The sequence below is a fragment of the Thrips palmi genome, unplaced genomic scaffold (assembly GCF_012932325.1).
Source record: "Thrips palmi isolate BJ-2018 unplaced genomic scaffold, TpBJ-2018v1 HiC_scaffold_4, whole genome shotgun sequence".
NCBI lineage: Eukaryota > Metazoa > Arthropoda > Insecta > Thysanoptera > Thripidae > Thrips > Thrips palmi.
The window spans coordinates 15,329,686-15,346,741 of NW_023144631.1; the positions used below are offsets into that span (position 1 = coordinate 15,329,686).

The window sequence follows — 17,056 nt, forward strand, 5'->3', positions numbered from 1 at the left end:
TTTCGCGTTATTTCACGTAATTTCGCGTTATTTCACGTTACTTTACCGTTATTTCACCGTAATTTCAACGTTATTTCACTATTATTTCACGTCATTTCATGGAAAATGTACACCCAAATTCAAGTTGTTTGCCCCTCGGGAGAAACAATAGAGCATCGCGCGGCTGTGCTGAGCGGTGGAGGGGTTTGAAATCGGCGGAGTGGGGGGTGAAGGCGACGCGGGCATGCTGCCCCCACTCGGCCCATCCCGGCCCCCACCACCGCTCAGCACGGCCTCGCGACGCTCTTTTGTTTCACCCACTCTATCGCTGACTTCCGGACTGGATTTCCTCCGAAGTACCCTATTTCCTTTGATGCAGGCGGTTAAGTTGCCGACTGACGGTATTTAATCGAAAACAGGGCCACAGTGATGTCCCATTTAAACCATTCAAGGGCAACAGCCGCAATTGTTGCCATGCACAGAATGTCATTAGCGAAGTCGCGACCGATTATATTTGACAATGATTTGCTATCTCTCACTCGCTGGGGATGAAAGCGGCTTAGCTCATGCCTATTACCAGTTTCAGCTCGTTTCAATCTTATCTGATAGGAACGGAGGTGGGGCACTAACAGCAACCTTGTTGGGGGCTACATGGTCATCGATCCGCCTCTCGTAAATCAATTTATCTTTTCGGCGACTCTGAACTCTAACTCAGGAGTCGTTTTCATCGCTGTCTCTCTCGCACCTTCTCGGAATGCCCCATTAGTGCGAGAGAGAATGTCGAAATGGACCCTTGGAATCGGTCTGCATCTGGCGTTATTAGGCTACAACGCCTTAGCAGGGTCCTCAGTCGGAGGTTGGTGACCAAGGGCTGCGATCATGGGCGACGGGAGCAAGCAAGGCCGCTGCCAGTGGGGTGAGTTATTAGTTCGGCGCGGTACACACGCTAAAGTCCTTACATATACCGTGTTTGTAGGTTACGGAAAGTTTTGTGCAGCCATATTTCGGATCGAATTTTGTGAGTAATGCGGATGTTTTTGTCCGTAATACAAAGATTTGGGAATCCGTATGTTACGAGATTATCTGTAAATTACAGACATCAAAACCTTTGTATTACGGACAAAAAATCCGTATTACAAACAAAATTCGGTCCGTAATATGGCAGCACAAAACTATCCGTAACCTAAAAACACGCTATCCGTAAGGGCTTTATTGTGCAAAAGAAAACCTTGGATAGACTAGCGTACGATGCGAGTTAGAGATACGCGGGGTTGCTTCAAGTCCACCTTAGAAACGTATTAGCGGAGTGCTTTTCCGCCGTTTATATGAGAGAGAGAAGCTCTCCTTTACGGCCTTCGCCGTTGATATGGCTTCTAGGGGCGTGTGCAGAACGTTTTACTTGGGGGGGGGGGCGCTTTTGCCTAACTTGCAGGGGCGTGTACACTCTAAAAAAAGTTACAGAATTTTGAATCATTTTTGATGCAGGATTTTGTATCACCTGCATTGGTTACAAATATTTGTATAAGTGATATAGAATTTTGTAACAGATGTGCCGGTTACAGAAAAATGAATCATTTTGGACCTTGATACAGAAATTTGTTACATGAAGGTTACAATATTATGTTTGTAACATAACTGATACAGAAAATTGTAACTGGATACTAAATTCTGTATCAGAGATAAAAACATAATGTTTTAACGGCAAAATTGAACAGCAGTGCCCATAGAGACAAGTTAAACTTAGAGTTTTCATGTGCTTTTATTTTTCCCGACTCTGAATAAGAGATTCAGTCTCGTGTATGCTTGGCTGGCAAGGCCTCCGTCCCTTACTGCGCGCGTCTCAGGTCACCGGCTACCTGCGCCGCTCCCTCCACGGCGTCCGCACAGCGCAGTTGGTAGCGTGGCGGGCCGCCAACCCAGAGTTTGGGGTTCGATTCCCGACTTCTCAGAGAACATCTGGGAAAGTTGTTACTCGAAGAATGGCATAAGGACCTTCAATCAGACCCACGGAGACTACGTTCGAACAAAATTCTCATTTTGAAGCTTGATTTGGATGAATAACGACTGTTTACAAATTTTGTAACCGTTACGAAATTCTGTAACCAAGTTACGAAGAAAAAAATTGTATCCATCGTGATACAAATTTCTGTAACACATGTTATTGAAAAAGCTGCGTAACCATGTTACAAAATTCTGTACTGATTTTTTTTAGAGTGTACCTCAAATTGCCTACCCTCCAGGCGCGCAACACAATTCGCCTATCTTTAGGTGCTCAAGCAGTGATAATTTATTGACGTTTTAGCCTAAACTCAACCGCGCTCAACCGCCTGCTGTGTTTGGCAAAACTACACAACCAAATCATCACAGTATCTGGCAGTGCAGTTAAGTCTGCACACAGTTATGTCTTACGGTAGGCTGCACCAACATAATATGGTGGAGATATTCTCCATAATACCAACGAAATTCGTCAAAATCTCTATAAGGTACAGTGAATACTCAATGGTGTGTTACGAGGTCAGCTGCACCACCATAATATGGAACATTTTCACCATAATATGGAGAATCTTCACTGTGCAACATTTAGAGTGCAGCGTCAGTAACCCCCCTCCCCCTCTCCTTTCAACCAAAACTCCTCGGATGTGGACGTTTCGTAAGGGGGGCTCGGATCGAACCGGGGGGGGGGGGGGGGGCTAAGCCCCTTTGAGACCCCCGTAGACACGCCCCTTGATGGCTACTATGTTGGTGACTTCCTCGGGCTGTCACAAGAACACCGACTAGATTGAGTCCGGCCGGCCTATGCCCGGAAACGACTTTTTTTAATCACAAATTCTTAAAGTAAGAACTCGTCCCCTTGATTTGTTCAACGTTTATTGCCAAATCGTGGCAGTACTCCTAAGTATCGCCAAATTATGGCGATACTTTTTGTGTATTGCCGTTCTAAAGGCAATACTTTTCCGTAATGCCGTTAATTGGCGATACTCAATTGTATCGCCAAAAAAGGTATTAAAAGTATTGCCTTTGTATTTAGAGTGCTGGGTCTGAACTAAGATTAGAACCTTTTCCATTAGCGTTTCAAAACCTTCAGAAATTTTTCCTTTCGACAGGGCTGGTGGTTGGGGTTGTCGTCACTCTGTGCGCCAGGGCAACTCTTGGAGCGGGAGTCTATCACCGGCTGCCACATACGGAACCTGCATCCCGGTATGTTTTAGTGGAAAAGCCTGGCCATAGGGCAAACTTCTAAATCCGTTCTCGTGCTAAGTATATATGCTCAAATAAGTATATATGCTCAAATACCTGCTTACCGAACATCCTAGCCTAACACGTGTGTTGACTTCGTTTTTTGTGAAAACAATACAATTTCTGTTAAAAACTGCCGGAAATTTCTGGGGAGCTCTCCTGGAAAAAGCTTTTTCTGAGAAAAGCAGACTTCGTTTTCGTCGTGGAACACGGACGAGGGGGTAAACACTCTGAGAAATCGTGTACAGAGTACTCGGTGTTACGCTGTCTTACGGGGATATTACACGGGCATTACGGCGTTAAGGCCAGGGACAGGTGAAAAAATGATCTCAGAAACTGCTGGTCCAAAACTTCTTATTTTCTGTCAAAATCTTACTCTTGATGATAAACTATTTCACCCAAAATCCCATCCCATAATATCAAGCGGTTCCTGAGATACAGGCTTTTTTATAATTTTTTTAAGTGTTTCTTAAAAAAATCCTGTGCGTTTCCCATTTTGGGTTATTGACCTGACCGACATATTTTTTTGTTCGTCTAAGTCCAAAGAACAAACGCAAGTGACAGATTTTAGTTTCCGGCACTGATAGCAAAATACCAACTTTTCAATTTTGATATTTTTCATAAACCAAAGATTTTCCCTTTTTTTGTAAAAACCGATATCCAAAACCATACTTCTGGGTGGAATATACAAAAACTGTCACTTGCGTTTCCTCGCAATAACCTACTGAGTCAGTGGAAAAAATATCATTGACGACACTTCAAACTGTATGCGCACAGGACCATTCAAATGTTAAGGGGGCAGTAGCACTTTGTGCACGCTTTTTCAAGTTTTTTCGAGTTTTCTGTTTGCACCTGAATTAAAAAGACTTCCATGAATGCTAGAGACAAACGGCAGTTACCATGTAAAAGATCAATTTTTTTGCAACAATTTCAAAAAAAATATTTTGGTTTAGCGTTAAGGGAGGCACTTATATGAGGGACGTAAGAAAGGTCTGCAAAATCATACATGGTGTCACTGCGCGCACGATTTCAGCCAAAGTTTTCAACTTTTTTTCAATCGGTAAAGTGCATAAAAAAGAGCATAAAATTGCCTACAAAATGAACCACGGGGGTTAATATTGGGCCAAAAACGCTGGTAGGAAAAGGTCGTTTTTCACAAATTTTCCATTGAATGCATTTTTCTTGTTCGATACTAAATATCCAGTAGCATTTTTCATCCGATATTAACCCCCGTGGTTCATTTTGTAGGCAATTTTATGCTCTTTTTTATGCACTTTACCGATTGAAAAAAAGTTGAAAACTTTGGCTGAAATCGTGCGCGCAGTGACACCATGTATGATTTTGCAGACCTTTTTTACGTCCCTCATATAAGTGCCTCCCCTTATGCTAAACCAGAATACTTTTTTTTGAAATTGTTGCAAAAAAATTGATCTTTTACATGGTAACTGCCGTTTGTCTCTAGCATTCATGGAAGTCTTTTTAATTCAGGTGCAAACAGAAAATTCGAAAAAAATTGAAAAAGCGTGCACAAAGTGCTACTGCCCCCTTAAAAAAATGTCTTCGGAGAAAAGGGCGTTTAAAGTTTGGTGACAGATTTTAATGGATTTTCAGCCAAAAAAATCTCCTTGCGCATACTATTTTGTCGTAAAAGGTTGACCTGGATATTTTTCACTTCTTCGATTCATTTTTAAAAGATCCCAGCATGCACAACTGAATATGTCCATTACATTATCATTGGCAAGCTTCTAAAGCATGCATTTCACTTAAATTGATCAACAATGTACAAAATAGACAAGTTTTAGTGACTTCTTAGATGAAAAAAGCATGTGATTACTAATATAATGGAAATTTTGAACTAGGCATGCTGGAATCTTTTTAAAATGAATCGAAGAAGTGCAAAATGTGAAGATAAGCCTTTTACGTCAAAATAGTATGCGCAAGAGGATTGTTCAAGATACGGCTAAATAAAGCCAAAACAGTCCAAAAAAGACAATTCGACTGGGTTCAAGACCTAGCATATGCCTTCAAAAATCAAATCTTAGTCTCTTTGAAGTATGATTTCATATTCCCAACAAATTATGACAGTGGGGTTCATTTTGAAAATGGCAAGATTTTCGCTAGACCCCCCCCCTCCCCCCTTGATGGCAAAACGGACAATTTTACTAAAGTGTCGTAAATGCAGGAGTGTGTGAAAAGATGTATTTTAAGCACTTCCAGGTCCCGGATAGTCGAAGTCCCGACAGATCCTGAAAGAGGAAGGTCCAAAGGACCATTTTCCACCCGGAACTCATTTCATTCAATTTCACCAAGCTTCTTCATTTTTTCACCTGTCCCTGGCCTTAAGGGGGCAGTAGCGTCATTTGCACGTGTCTTGACGATTTTCGAACCTCCTGTTTAGACGTCAATATAAAGATAAGTATGAATGCCAGAGACAAACGGCAGGCACCATTTGAAAGATAAAAGTTTTTACAACATTTTCAAAAAAAAATATTTTGTTTTAGCATTGAATTAGGATGTTTTGTGTTCTATGCAAAAATGGTCTGCAAAATTACATGGTGTCACTGCGCGCACGATTGCAGCCAAAGTTTTTAACTTTTTACCAATCGGTAAAATGCATCTGAAAAAGCATGAAATTGCCCATAAAATGACCCTTGGGTTTCAATATTGGGCAAGAAAAACTATTGAAACGCTCATCTTCAAATTAAGATGGAAACGAACCACATTTTTTCTGGCCCAATATTAAAACCCAAGGGTTATTTTATGGGCAATTTCATGCTTTTTCAGATGCATTTTACCGATTGGTAAAAAGTTAAAAACTTTGGCTGCAATCGTGCGCGCAGTGAAACCATGTAATTTTGCAGACCATTTTTGCATATAACACAAAACATCCTAATTCAATGCTAAAACAAAATATTTTTTGTTTTGAAAATGTTGTAAAAACTTTTATCTTTCAAATGGTGCCTGCCGTTTGCCTCTGGCATTCATACTTATCTTTATATAAACGTCTAAACAGGAGGTTCGAAAATCGTCAAAACACGTGCAAAAGACGCTACTGCCCCCTTAAAATGCCACCTTTGGCCCAAAAATGGTATTACAATCGCGAGTATTACGCGTAATACACGAGTGTTCACTCCCTCGAACACGGAGATGCAGGCATTTCGACGTCTAAGGAAGGTTTCGTTTGGTGCTTGGTTCTGTTCTGAAACGAGGCGTCTCGCTGTGGCAGGGACGTTGAGGCGACGCGCGATGAACCTACGGCCAGCGACCTCCTGTACGTGTTCCAGAGGCCTGCGGAGCCCATCTTCACCTTGCGGGGCCACGACCGCAACGTGGCCTTCGACGTGCCAGTCAGCTATTTGGTAAAGCTCAGCATTTCAACTTGCTCTGTACTTCCTCGAGATCCTACAGCGATTTTCCTTTCGCATTCGAAAAAAAAGAAAAGAAAAGACTTTTGTACTAAGACAGCACAGAGAAGTTAGTGACCTGCGCTGAGGGATTCTCAATAACTTGACCAGCTTCTGAACATTGTGATAAATTTTATCAGCGTCGGGGTGGATTTAAGTGATTCCAAGCCAAACCCACGATCTCTTAGAAATTCATCTCTTCGAAACTCTTAGGGGTACGGGGCATTATAAAAAGATTCCATGTGAAATAGTTTTGTTTTGTCGCGTTTGGCTGTGATAACATGGCGAAGTTTTGCACTTTGGTCAGAATCATGACATTTTCTCTCATGACATTTTCTCTATTTGTCTCCGTACTTACAGAAAGTTTTTAGATTTTTTTTCCGACAACGGTTCTTTTTGTAAAAGGAGCTGGGGAACACGATGTAAATAGTTTCGAGAGGATTGGATGAAGTTGTGATGTTGCTTTCTCTATTTCAGGTAATTCTTTTTCGAAAAATCGCTGTTCCCAAGATAGCTTATCTTTGATTTTGATGTGACTTTCCCCACATGATGCTCTCTCATATTGGAAGAGAATCCTAAAAGGATTTAGTGGGCCCGCTAAAAGTTTTGTTTCTGTCGAGAAGAATCCGTTGAAACATGGAAAAGTCACTTTGAACAATTTTGAAAATTTATACCTCATTTAAGTATGACAGAAGATTTGCGGGCCCTGAAATGCCCTGTGGAACAGACGAAAATACTCAAAAGCCAATCATCCGACCGGGATACTTTTGGACGGCCCTCGTGCCAATGTAGCGTTTCAATCTTTATTTGGGAGAATACAATGGTTGATTTGAATCGGCCATACCCCGATTCTACCGCCAAACAACTTTGGGCAACCTGTTTTCAGTCTGTGGAGCTTGCCAAAATTTGGCATAGGCGGCCAACGCGCCAAATATAGGCAAGCGGATGAAGATTTCAGGTCAAGGCTTGTTTTGGCATTTCGGCATCCATGCGGCGAGCCAAGTTTGTGGCAAACAAACTTGGCATCGGATTCAAAAAGCCCGAGCTCATCAGTGAGAAACAAACAAAAGGTTGCTTCCTTGTTTCGCAGCCGGAGCGCTACGTGAGCCTTGCCGCCAAGATTCGCGCCACGGTAGCGCGTCGCGCTGGCCGCCTCATTCAGCTGCCGGACTTGCCGATGCCCGTCGAACGGTTCGCCGACGTCAACGGCATCCTGGCTTACCGCAGCCCCTACACCAGGTCGGCCCCCATCTACCTCAAGCTCGCCATTCGGTTCTGGCACTTCTTCGACGGTGCGTATTGAGTCCAATGAGTGCCACAGGGGCAGCTGGAAAAAGTAATGGTTGTGGCTGTAACTTTCGATGCCACTGTCGTGTCCTGTGCACACTGTACAGGACAATCAATTGAAAATAAAAATAAATGCAAAATTTCACAATTTGCCACAATGAAGTTTTGATATGGGAAGTGAATTCAACCAAAACGGACGAATTAATGATTAAAGATCTTAACTATTGTAATAATTAAGCTTCACCTCTGTTTTACAATTTTCAAGACTGCCCCTGTAAATACTGTAAAGAAAAACGACGGACTTTCCCGGTAAATAATTGACCAGACTTATTCCGTACCCTGTTCTGTACACGTACAGAGAGGGATACGGATCGTTCCGTACCTCTTCCCGTATGGGTACAGAACGGATCCAGAATCAGGGTTCACACCGGTCAGGGAAATCAGGGAAGTCATGGAAAAATCAGGGAAAATAAAATGGGCGCTGGAAGTCAGGGAAAGTCAGGGAAATTCGATTTTGGTCAGGGAAAATTTGAAAAGTTCGTCAAAGTATAGATTTTGAACGCCGCACGTGTGGAAGTTGCGTGCACTTGACTCCGGAACTGCACATAAATTTTAAAAATAAAGTCAGGGAAATTAGGTAATTTTTACACTGGATATCAGAGAATCTGGTGTGAACCCTGAGAATGGATACGGAACGATCGGTGCCCTTTTTCGTATGGATACAGTAAAGAGTACGGAACAAGTCTGGTCAGTTATTTACCTGGAAAGTCCGTCGATTTTTTAACAGTGTGGTAGGTCGCTCTTCGCTGACATTATGTAGCAATTTATATTGGACAGAGAGCAAGACAGTTCCGGAACTTCTGGCTAAGGCCGTATGGGCTCGACTACACTACAACCCTGAAATGATCCTCGACGCCCTCATGATAACGATGCTCAGGTCTCCAATCGAAGCCGTCAAGGTACATCTGGCAGTCGTGTCGCAATTTTCTTCAAATTTATTTTCCATGTTTGACATCATTGTACGTATCGGCAAATATTCTAAACTGACATGGCTGAGCATTGCAGGACGTTCCATTGCCAGAACTGCCCCAATACATCCCGGAGTTGTACACGGACGATCAATTTTTTGCATTGGCTCGCGAAGAAATGCATCTGGTGGCCGAGGAAGACAGAGTAAGTAGAGATGACGTTTGAAGCATGCTTCGTTCTTGTCCGTCAAAGCAACTTACAATTACCCGGAAAAGAAACTAAAAACAACAGCTCAATCTTCAGAACCACTTCAAAAACAGCTCAGTCTTCAGAATCGTTTTCAACAGCTGAATCTTTATAGACATTTCAACAACAGCTCAGTAATTCAGAGTACCCGAGGTTATAAAGTCCTCTCCCGCAGTTTCGCCACACCGTCAGAGCCAAAATACCAGAGAAAGCTTCCCGCTACAAGCGTTGTGATGGCTTCGTGCTGATAAAAAAACTATTTTGGAAAAATACATTTTGGAGAAAATAAACAATTTGGGAAAAATTTCTTTGGAAAATCTACATTGGTAATAAAAGTTTTAGAAATATTCTCCATTGGGAAAATCGGTTTGGGAAAAATGACCGGTAACCATGGATGCACAACAAACCTAACTGTCTACTAAGTACACACTTACAAACGTGTGCTTGGCCAAGTACACACTTACAAACGCATGCTTGGCGCCGTATAACTCCGTGCTAAGCATTGGCGTTTGTGAGTGTGTACTTGCCAAGCTTGCATTTGTGTGTACTTGGCCAAGCATGCGTTTGTAAGTGCGTACTTTGCCAAGCATGCGTTTGTAAGTGTGTACTAGCAAGCATGCGTTTGTAAATGTGTACTTGCAAGCATGTGCATTTGTAAGTGTGTACTAAGTATACACTTAGGTCCGTATAGAGCCCTGGTCCGTAGTGTGGAACTGAACTGTTGTTGAAGAGCTTCGAACGACGTCTGAGCTGTTGTTGTAGCGTCTGCTGAAGATTGAGCTGCTCTCTTTGGTGGGTATCCGTTCAATCCAACCCATCCTGCTCTATACTTTGTAGGTGGCTATGCCCGTGGTGAGGAACCTGTCGAAGGATGATGAGGCTGCCCTGTGGTACTTCCGCGAGGACGTCCACTTCCAGGTGTTCCACTGGAAGTGGCACGTCATCTACCCGACGGGCTACGACGACGACGAGTACGTGGACCTGCCCCGGCGCGGCGAGATGTTCGTCCACCTGCACCGGCAGTTCACGGCGCGGTGCGTACCTCACACAGTAAAAACTAACTCTACGAAGAATGGCTTCGTAATAGGAAGAAAATGAAGGCATTGTAAAATCTACGAAGAATTGATTCGTATTATGAAGCAAAATCCTTCGTAATACAAAGCATTTCTTCATAATCCGAAGCAATTCTACAATGCCTTCATTTTCTTCGTGGTTACGAAGCAAATGCTTTGTAGACTTTTAAGAGTGCATTCTGCTCGCCAAAATAGCCACGGCCATTTTATATCATTGCCTTAAAGGTTAAGGTCGAGGTGGGGAAGATAACCGAATACCTCAGGGGTGGGGAAACATCAGAAACCCTAATTTTAGACTGGATTTCCTTAGTTTCAGACTCACTAACGTTAGTGTAGGGTTCCAGTAACCAGCAGAGGGTATTTCCGCGTATAAGAATGTTCTGTTCGTTTAAAGTAGGGGTGTGCGTTTCTTCCCAGCTCCTGCAGTGTTCGGTTCCTCCCCGCCCTGACCCTAGGTGCATTAGTTTTTTTGCGTTTTGGCTGGTTTGGACTGGATTATCACATTTTGGAGTGATAATGTGATAACATCCTTTCATGCCGCTTGAGTTATGAATCCTTCTAAATATGGCCAGGTACAACGCAGAGAGGTTCACTAACGGCCTCCCCGCCGTACTACCCATAGATGTTCATAAACCGTTACCCAAAGGGTATTTTCCGAAAATGGTCCATCTTCATGCCGAGAAGGGTACCATAGGCAGGCAAGCAAATACGTCACTACTCGTAAGTAAATGTTCACATTTGTTCTGTTCACTGAGAAAACCTTACAAACTATTTTAAGCCTTACAAAGAAAAGTTGTTTGTATAACGAAGTATTTTGAGCATACGTAAGCTTACGAAGAAAATACTTCGTAATTTATGAACTATATCTTCGTATAACAAAGTATTTTAGTTTGTTATACGTATGCTCAAAATACTTCGTAAGGTTTTAAGAGTGTTCTGTTCGTCGATGAGTACTAAGATTCTAATACTGGATGTGGTTTGCCACAGCCTCTCACTGAATTTATTCACAACCACGATTTGCAAAGAGCACGCTACGAACAAGTTCTTAAACAAGGATATGTAACTTATGTGAGTAAATTCTACGAGAAATTGTTGTTTCCTAGTCTTAAGTCGACACTCTCATTCTAGGGACCGTGACAGCACGTTGGAACGGTTGTGACAGAAATTTACGGGTCATTTGAGCTTTGTGTCACATTCGTTTGATGAATAAGCTAATTTATGGATTATTCAAAGAAAAATAAAATGGAACGTGACGCTTTGTCACATTCGTCTCAACGTGATGTCACGACTGGAATGAGAGTGTGATCCTGAGTTGAGGCAGTCCTAGCCCTGCAGTAGAAACTGAAAATGTGTTAGTGAAAACAGCTCTGCCATATAACTGTCGACGTGTTCTCTTGTTCTTAGAAAAACGGGACGAGAGTGAACTTAAGCGGAATCGAGGGTCTGGACATCATAAGTAACCTGCTTGAAGGAAATTCGCTGCTGTCACCTGACTTCGACTTCTATGGAAGCGTCCACAACGATCTGCATGAGAACCTGGCGCGTGCTGCGGACACGCTCAGCCAGTACGCGGTAAGAAATGGTCATTTTGCGAAATACCGTCGGTCGTCTTTGGCGCCACATGAAATTGAATTGAAGGTTCTTAATTGTGCTTTTTTTGTTAAATGTTGCCGTGTAGGAGCCTTTCGCAGTCACTTCGTATATTACAACTGTAGCCAAGGACCCGGCATTTTTCAACATCCACCAGTTGATGGATAACCTCTATGAGCAGTACAAGATAAGACTAGCCCCGTACTCGACGGATGAGGTGCGTTAGTACTGTCCAGGAATTGCACTGAAACCGAAATGACACAAGTATACTGCACTTTGTGCCTACTTACAGGGGCAAAGCTGCACTTTTTGCCTACCTTTCAGGTGGCTCTCGGGGGGGGGGGGGGGGGGGTTGCATCCGCGCCTGCTTTCACCTACGTAATGACTGTGTTCTCTGGTGAAACTACAAGCGATCTTTAGGTTGGCACCCTCGGTATTCCGGTCATGCCCTATTGGGATTCTAACCTGCGTCGTAGGTCGAAATGGATCCCCGTTTTGGCATGAGAACCTAAGACAATTTAAAGTTGATTTTTTCTGCCGTTTTTTTTTCTAGAATGACGAAATGGATCGAGATAGAAAGCTTAATTTTGAGGTGTGGTGCGCCAAGGACATACCTAATGAGCCTGCAAGATCTCAGCTAGATCGGCCAAGCCGTTCAGGAGTAGTGCTGACACACATGCACACGAAATTTTCTAACCCCAGCCGAGTAACGGGCTTCGCTATCGATTAGCCAAACATTTATCGCTGCATTCTAAGCCATTCAGATTTAGTTACTAACTTAAACAAGGGCACGGTCTAAAACGTATAACCACGTCTGTTTAATTAGCATTTTTTTTTAAATTAAACTTGAAAAACTAAAAATTTACCGAAGTTTTCATCCGGTCCGTCCAATATTATGCGCCTTATGTTCTCTTGGGAGTACAATAGTACAACCGAAACAACAAACGGTCAGGGTGACCTTAATTTTTGGTCCCGTAGTCACGGAATGACCAAGTGCTAATGCAGTTGTTGTGCGTCTGGCGGTGTCTAGGTCACACCGCTCCCCGCCGTCACCCTGCAGTCCGTGTCGGTGCGCACTGCCGGCTTGTCGCAGGACAACGCCCTGCGCACGTACATGCAGCAGACCGACCTGGACGTGTCGTTGGGGCTGGACTTCACTCCAACAGGCCGCCAGTACGCACGCTTCACGCACCTCCAGCACAGGCGCTTCGACTACGTGCTGCAGGTGAGCAAGCCTCGTCAAACTGTACACTCAAAGGTTCACCAGGGGCCTCAGACAACAGATGAAGCGGGGGCCGCCGGGGTCAGACCTCTCTCTCTTTCTCTCTCGCGCGCGCACACCGCACAGCACCCTGTCTCCAGTCGGGCCGATTCCGCGCGCGGGCCGCCCGTCTGAGACCCCTGCACTGCACTACAACTAGGTTCACTCTTCTCTAAATGCATAGTTGCAAGTACACACTTACAACACTGCGGCAAAAAGCTACGGAAAATTCTGTAAACAGCTTGTGTTAACAGCTTGTGTTTATTCTCCGTAGGATCTTACAGTATTTTCCGTAGGACCGCACAGTATTCTCCGTAGGACCTTAAAGTGTTCTCTGTAGGACTATACATCTTCCAGGCCCTACGGAGATGACTTTGCGGTCCTACGGAGAATACTGTAAGAGCCTACGGAGAATACTGATAAAAGGGCTACGGAGAATCCTGGCAACAAAATTAACAGAATTTTCCGCACCTTTTTACCACAGTGAAGTGGATGCTCAGCCCAACTCTGTGCACTCTATGCACGTGTGTCTAATAGTCAAGTAGTTTGCACTTGTGTGTGCCAGGGAGGCAGGGAAATATCATTTCTTTATTTTATTGAACAAAAGTCTGCACTAGTCTTGCATTACAAAACTAACCTCTCGAAATACAAAACTGTCTGATTTGTACCCTTCTTTTTTCTTTTATTACACAACATTGTAAAACACTGCATAGTACAATGACGTTGCAAAAACCACCAGAAAATATTGCAAAAAAAAAAAAATTTCATTAGGCGGGTTGTATGTGTATGTGTCATGCGCTCTACCCTTTCTCATAAAGGAGCACTACTTGTTTCTGTAACCTTATTGCCTGCGATTGGCTGCAGGTGCTGAACAACGAGTCTCAAGATCGTAAGGTGTTCGTGAGGCTGTTCCTGTTGATGACGGAGGATGAAAATGGATCCCCACTGGACTTGGACTTCCAGCGACGCTACAGCATACAACTCGACACCTTTGAAGCGACTTGTGAGTTTTGTCGGTTTCAAACGACGACGAACCCTTTGAATCATGCGGCAACTCCTCCGGCGGGCCTCTTCTCAGGTTTCCTCGTCCGTGCGGGACGCGGTTCAACGACTGTTCACGCTACTTTTTTTCTCACCCAATTCTTACCCAACTTTTTTTCTTCGCAAACCTACCAACACGCACCTAGCGAGTCCACTCTTTCTTGGGGTTCAACGACTGTTCACACTACTTTTTTTCACGAACTGAATTGTTACATTTGCAATTTTGACTAAACGCACAAATTTTCGCGTGGCATGTGCCGGTTGGGCAGCGTCCTATTCTTACCCATTTTTTTCTTCGCACACCTACCAACACGCACCAAGTGAGCCCACTCTTTCAGGACATCCCTTCATTCTCATCATATTAGCTTCGGTTTCGAACGAGACCCTTGAATTGTTCTTGATGCCGTTGGCGAATGCCCCTGCAGTGTCGCCCGGCGCCAACACAGTCCGCCGATCGTCCGTCGACTCGGCGCTGACCATCGACACCGACGCCGTCTACACGCCGCAGCCCAGCGTGGCTGAGATCCGGAGGCGGAACGCGTGTCGCTGCGGCTGGCCCTCCGGTCTGCTGCTGCCCAGAGGCAGCCCCGCCGGCACGCCCTACAAGCTGCTGGCCATGGTGACGGACTTCGCGCAGGACAGGGTGAGTGCGGACAGCATTGCACACTCTGAATGTCTCATGGTGTAAGGCTGCACCAACATAATGTGCTACAGAAGATCCCCCCGATACAAAATAGTAAATTTGACGAGTACTGTAGGTTGAAGGTGCAGTAAATTTTCAAAGGTAAGTTATAAAGTCAGCAGCACCACCATTAAAAATCGAGACTTTCACCTTGAGACTTTTAGCATGTCACAAGATCCTCTTTCTCTTTTCTATTGTTACCGGATATAAGAGACATGTAAAGCAGCGCAGAGCACACCGCACCAACGTGTCTCTTGGCTTTTCTTACATATTAGCATATTGGCCAATTTGTCAATGCCAAACATTAGTATACCTGCCAATGGCATACATTGGCATATTTGTGCAGGGAGCAATTTATTCACTATGCTCACAAGCTGTGCGCAAGGCGTAAAACACGCTGTAATTCCCATTTGGTGTCAAATCAAGGAGGTATTCGCTGGAAAAGCTTTTCAGAAACTTTCGAAAGCAACTCCCTATGTGCCACACTGTTCGAAAATTTTTCGTAAATTTACAAAGATTTCACTGGAAATTTTTATAAACGAGAGCTTTGTAAAACGTAGTTGATGGAATATGCCATAAAGTTCCAAAATTCATCGTAAACATCAATTTACAAGATACTTTGTAAATCTACAAAACATTCCTTTATATTTGTGATAATTGTAAGTAACATGCACCCTAGCACGCAGCAAATAGTGTTGAGAAAAAATGTTCGTCGGAGACTCTAAACCAGGACTTTCTGGCCCGCCGGCAGCCTAACTGCCACAGCTCTGCAAGGGCATTTGAAGCTCGATTACCAGCTGGCTTTGGCAATCTCTACAGCGTATTTTGTCAATTTCACAACTGTTTCATTTGTCCACAAAGTGTTTGCTAAAAATATCACAAATATCGTTTTGGGGCTAATACAAGATTTATAATGTCAAAGTATGGAATAATCTCTAAATTTTAAGATACCCTTTTAAAGAATATTTTACGAAATGTTTCGAGCTAAAATATTTCGTAAAATAACGAAAATTTCTAGCAAAGCAAAGTGACACAAAATTGCCACTTAATTTTCCTACTTGTTACTCTCATTATCAATAACATTACGAAACTATCAGGTATAAAGTATATATAGCTCACTAAAGTGAAAAACCGAGTAGTACATGAGATACAGCGTAATACCAGGGGGTGGCAACGGCCTAGGGAGAACGTGAAGCGATGCTCGCGCCGTCAGTGCAGAGGTTGCGCACTTGGTCGAGATTATGAAAACTAGACTGTGTTTTTCAAAACACTTTGCACCGATAGAAAGGGCTTGAAATATAGGGTGCATTAGGCTAATTGCCCTTCTCGAAACTCCTCCCTTACCTAATATTAAGGTGCAGAAAAAAACACCGAAAAACAAAAAATCAAAAAATTGGGGGAAAAAAAACTCGATTGCGCCAATTGATGTAAATGTTTTCGCCCTTGTGTTCGGTTGAATTGGAAGTATCGACCAGTCTACTCGGCCTAATGCACCCAAAATTTTGTGCTCTCTCGATCTGTGCAAAGCGTTTTGCAATCAACGGTCTAGATCTTACAATCGAAGCAAAATAAGTAACCCCTGCACTTTACTCGCGCATGGCTTCACGCGCCTCCCAGGCCGTTGCCGCCCCCTGGTAATACCGAGTAATGCATATACGACGAAGCGTTTGCCCCTGGGTTGTGGCTCCGCCACTGACGTGCTGCTGTTGCTGTGCAGGCACCCAAGGCGGCCTCGGAGCAGTGCAGCGACGGCTGGCTGCTGTGCGGCGTGCCCGGCAGCACCCACTACCCCGACGTGCGCGCCATGGGCTTCCCGCTGGACCGGCCGTTCCGCGCCGCCGTCAAGTCCCTCGGCGACTTCCTCACGCCCAACATGGCCGTCGCCGACGTCGTCGTGCAGTACGAGAACGTCACCGAGGCGCCCACCGCCCTGCTGCCGGGCGGCGCGTCCACCAGCTGGATGCCGTGAGGCGCGAGCGGCGCCCTCCTTGAGGTCGAAGGAAGCTGAAAGTCAGAAACTAACTGCTGGACCCTCTTAGGAGGAAACAAATAAAACTGCTGCTTGTAAAGTGTTCTCATATTGGTTTAATTCAGTTCATGTTTGTGACGTTGGGCACTATGTTTTTTATGGTGGACAAAGGAAGTTAGCCCACGCTGCAATCGTGAGGGAAGATTGGGCACGTCGACACTCTACTGCTCATCGTAGCTGTGATTTCAGGTAATGTTTTCAAAACATCGATTTGACATTAGCGTATTTCCGCGACTCTTGAAACGGAAGGAAGAAGAA

The 17,056-nt window shown here is 44.1% G+C and overlaps 1 protein-coding gene across 1 annotated transcript; it reads left to right on the forward strand.

Moving 5' to 3' along the window:
- The first annotated feature begins 731 nt into the window (after nt 1-731).
- LOC117649451 (phenoloxidase 2-like) lies at nt 732-16,843 on the forward strand. The gene is made up of 15 exons (XM_034392262.1): nt 732-895; nt 3,084-3,177; nt 6,443-6,575; nt 7,711-7,912; nt 8,745-8,866; nt 8,973-9,080; nt 9,960-10,156; nt 10,768-10,915; nt 11,183-11,263; nt 11,600-11,767; nt 11,874-12,002; nt 12,816-13,010; nt 13,911-14,049; nt 14,513-14,730; nt 16,487-16,843. The coding sequence occupies exons 1-15, from the start codon at nt 859-861 to the stop codon at nt 16,736-16,738; spliced, it is 2,223 nt and encodes a 740-aa protein (XP_034248153.1). The 5' UTR covers nt 732-858; the 3' UTR covers nt 16,739-16,843.
- Nucleotides 16,844-17,056: the final 213 nt, after the last annotated feature.

Bases quoted from the DNA above. Each gene is read 5' to 3' on its own strand.
- LOC117649451 (XM_034392262.1), top strand. From the start codon at position 859: ATGGGCGACGGGAGCAAGCAAGGCCGCTGCCAGTGGG. The intron at 10,916-11,182 runs GTAAGTAAATGT...GGTTTGCCACAG, and splicing joins AAGCAAATACGTCACTACTC to CCTCTCACTGAATTTATTCA. The intron at 11,768-11,873 runs GTAAGAAATGGT...GTTGCCGTGTAG, and splicing joins ACACGCTCAGCCAGTACGCG to GAGCCTTTCGCAGTCACTTC.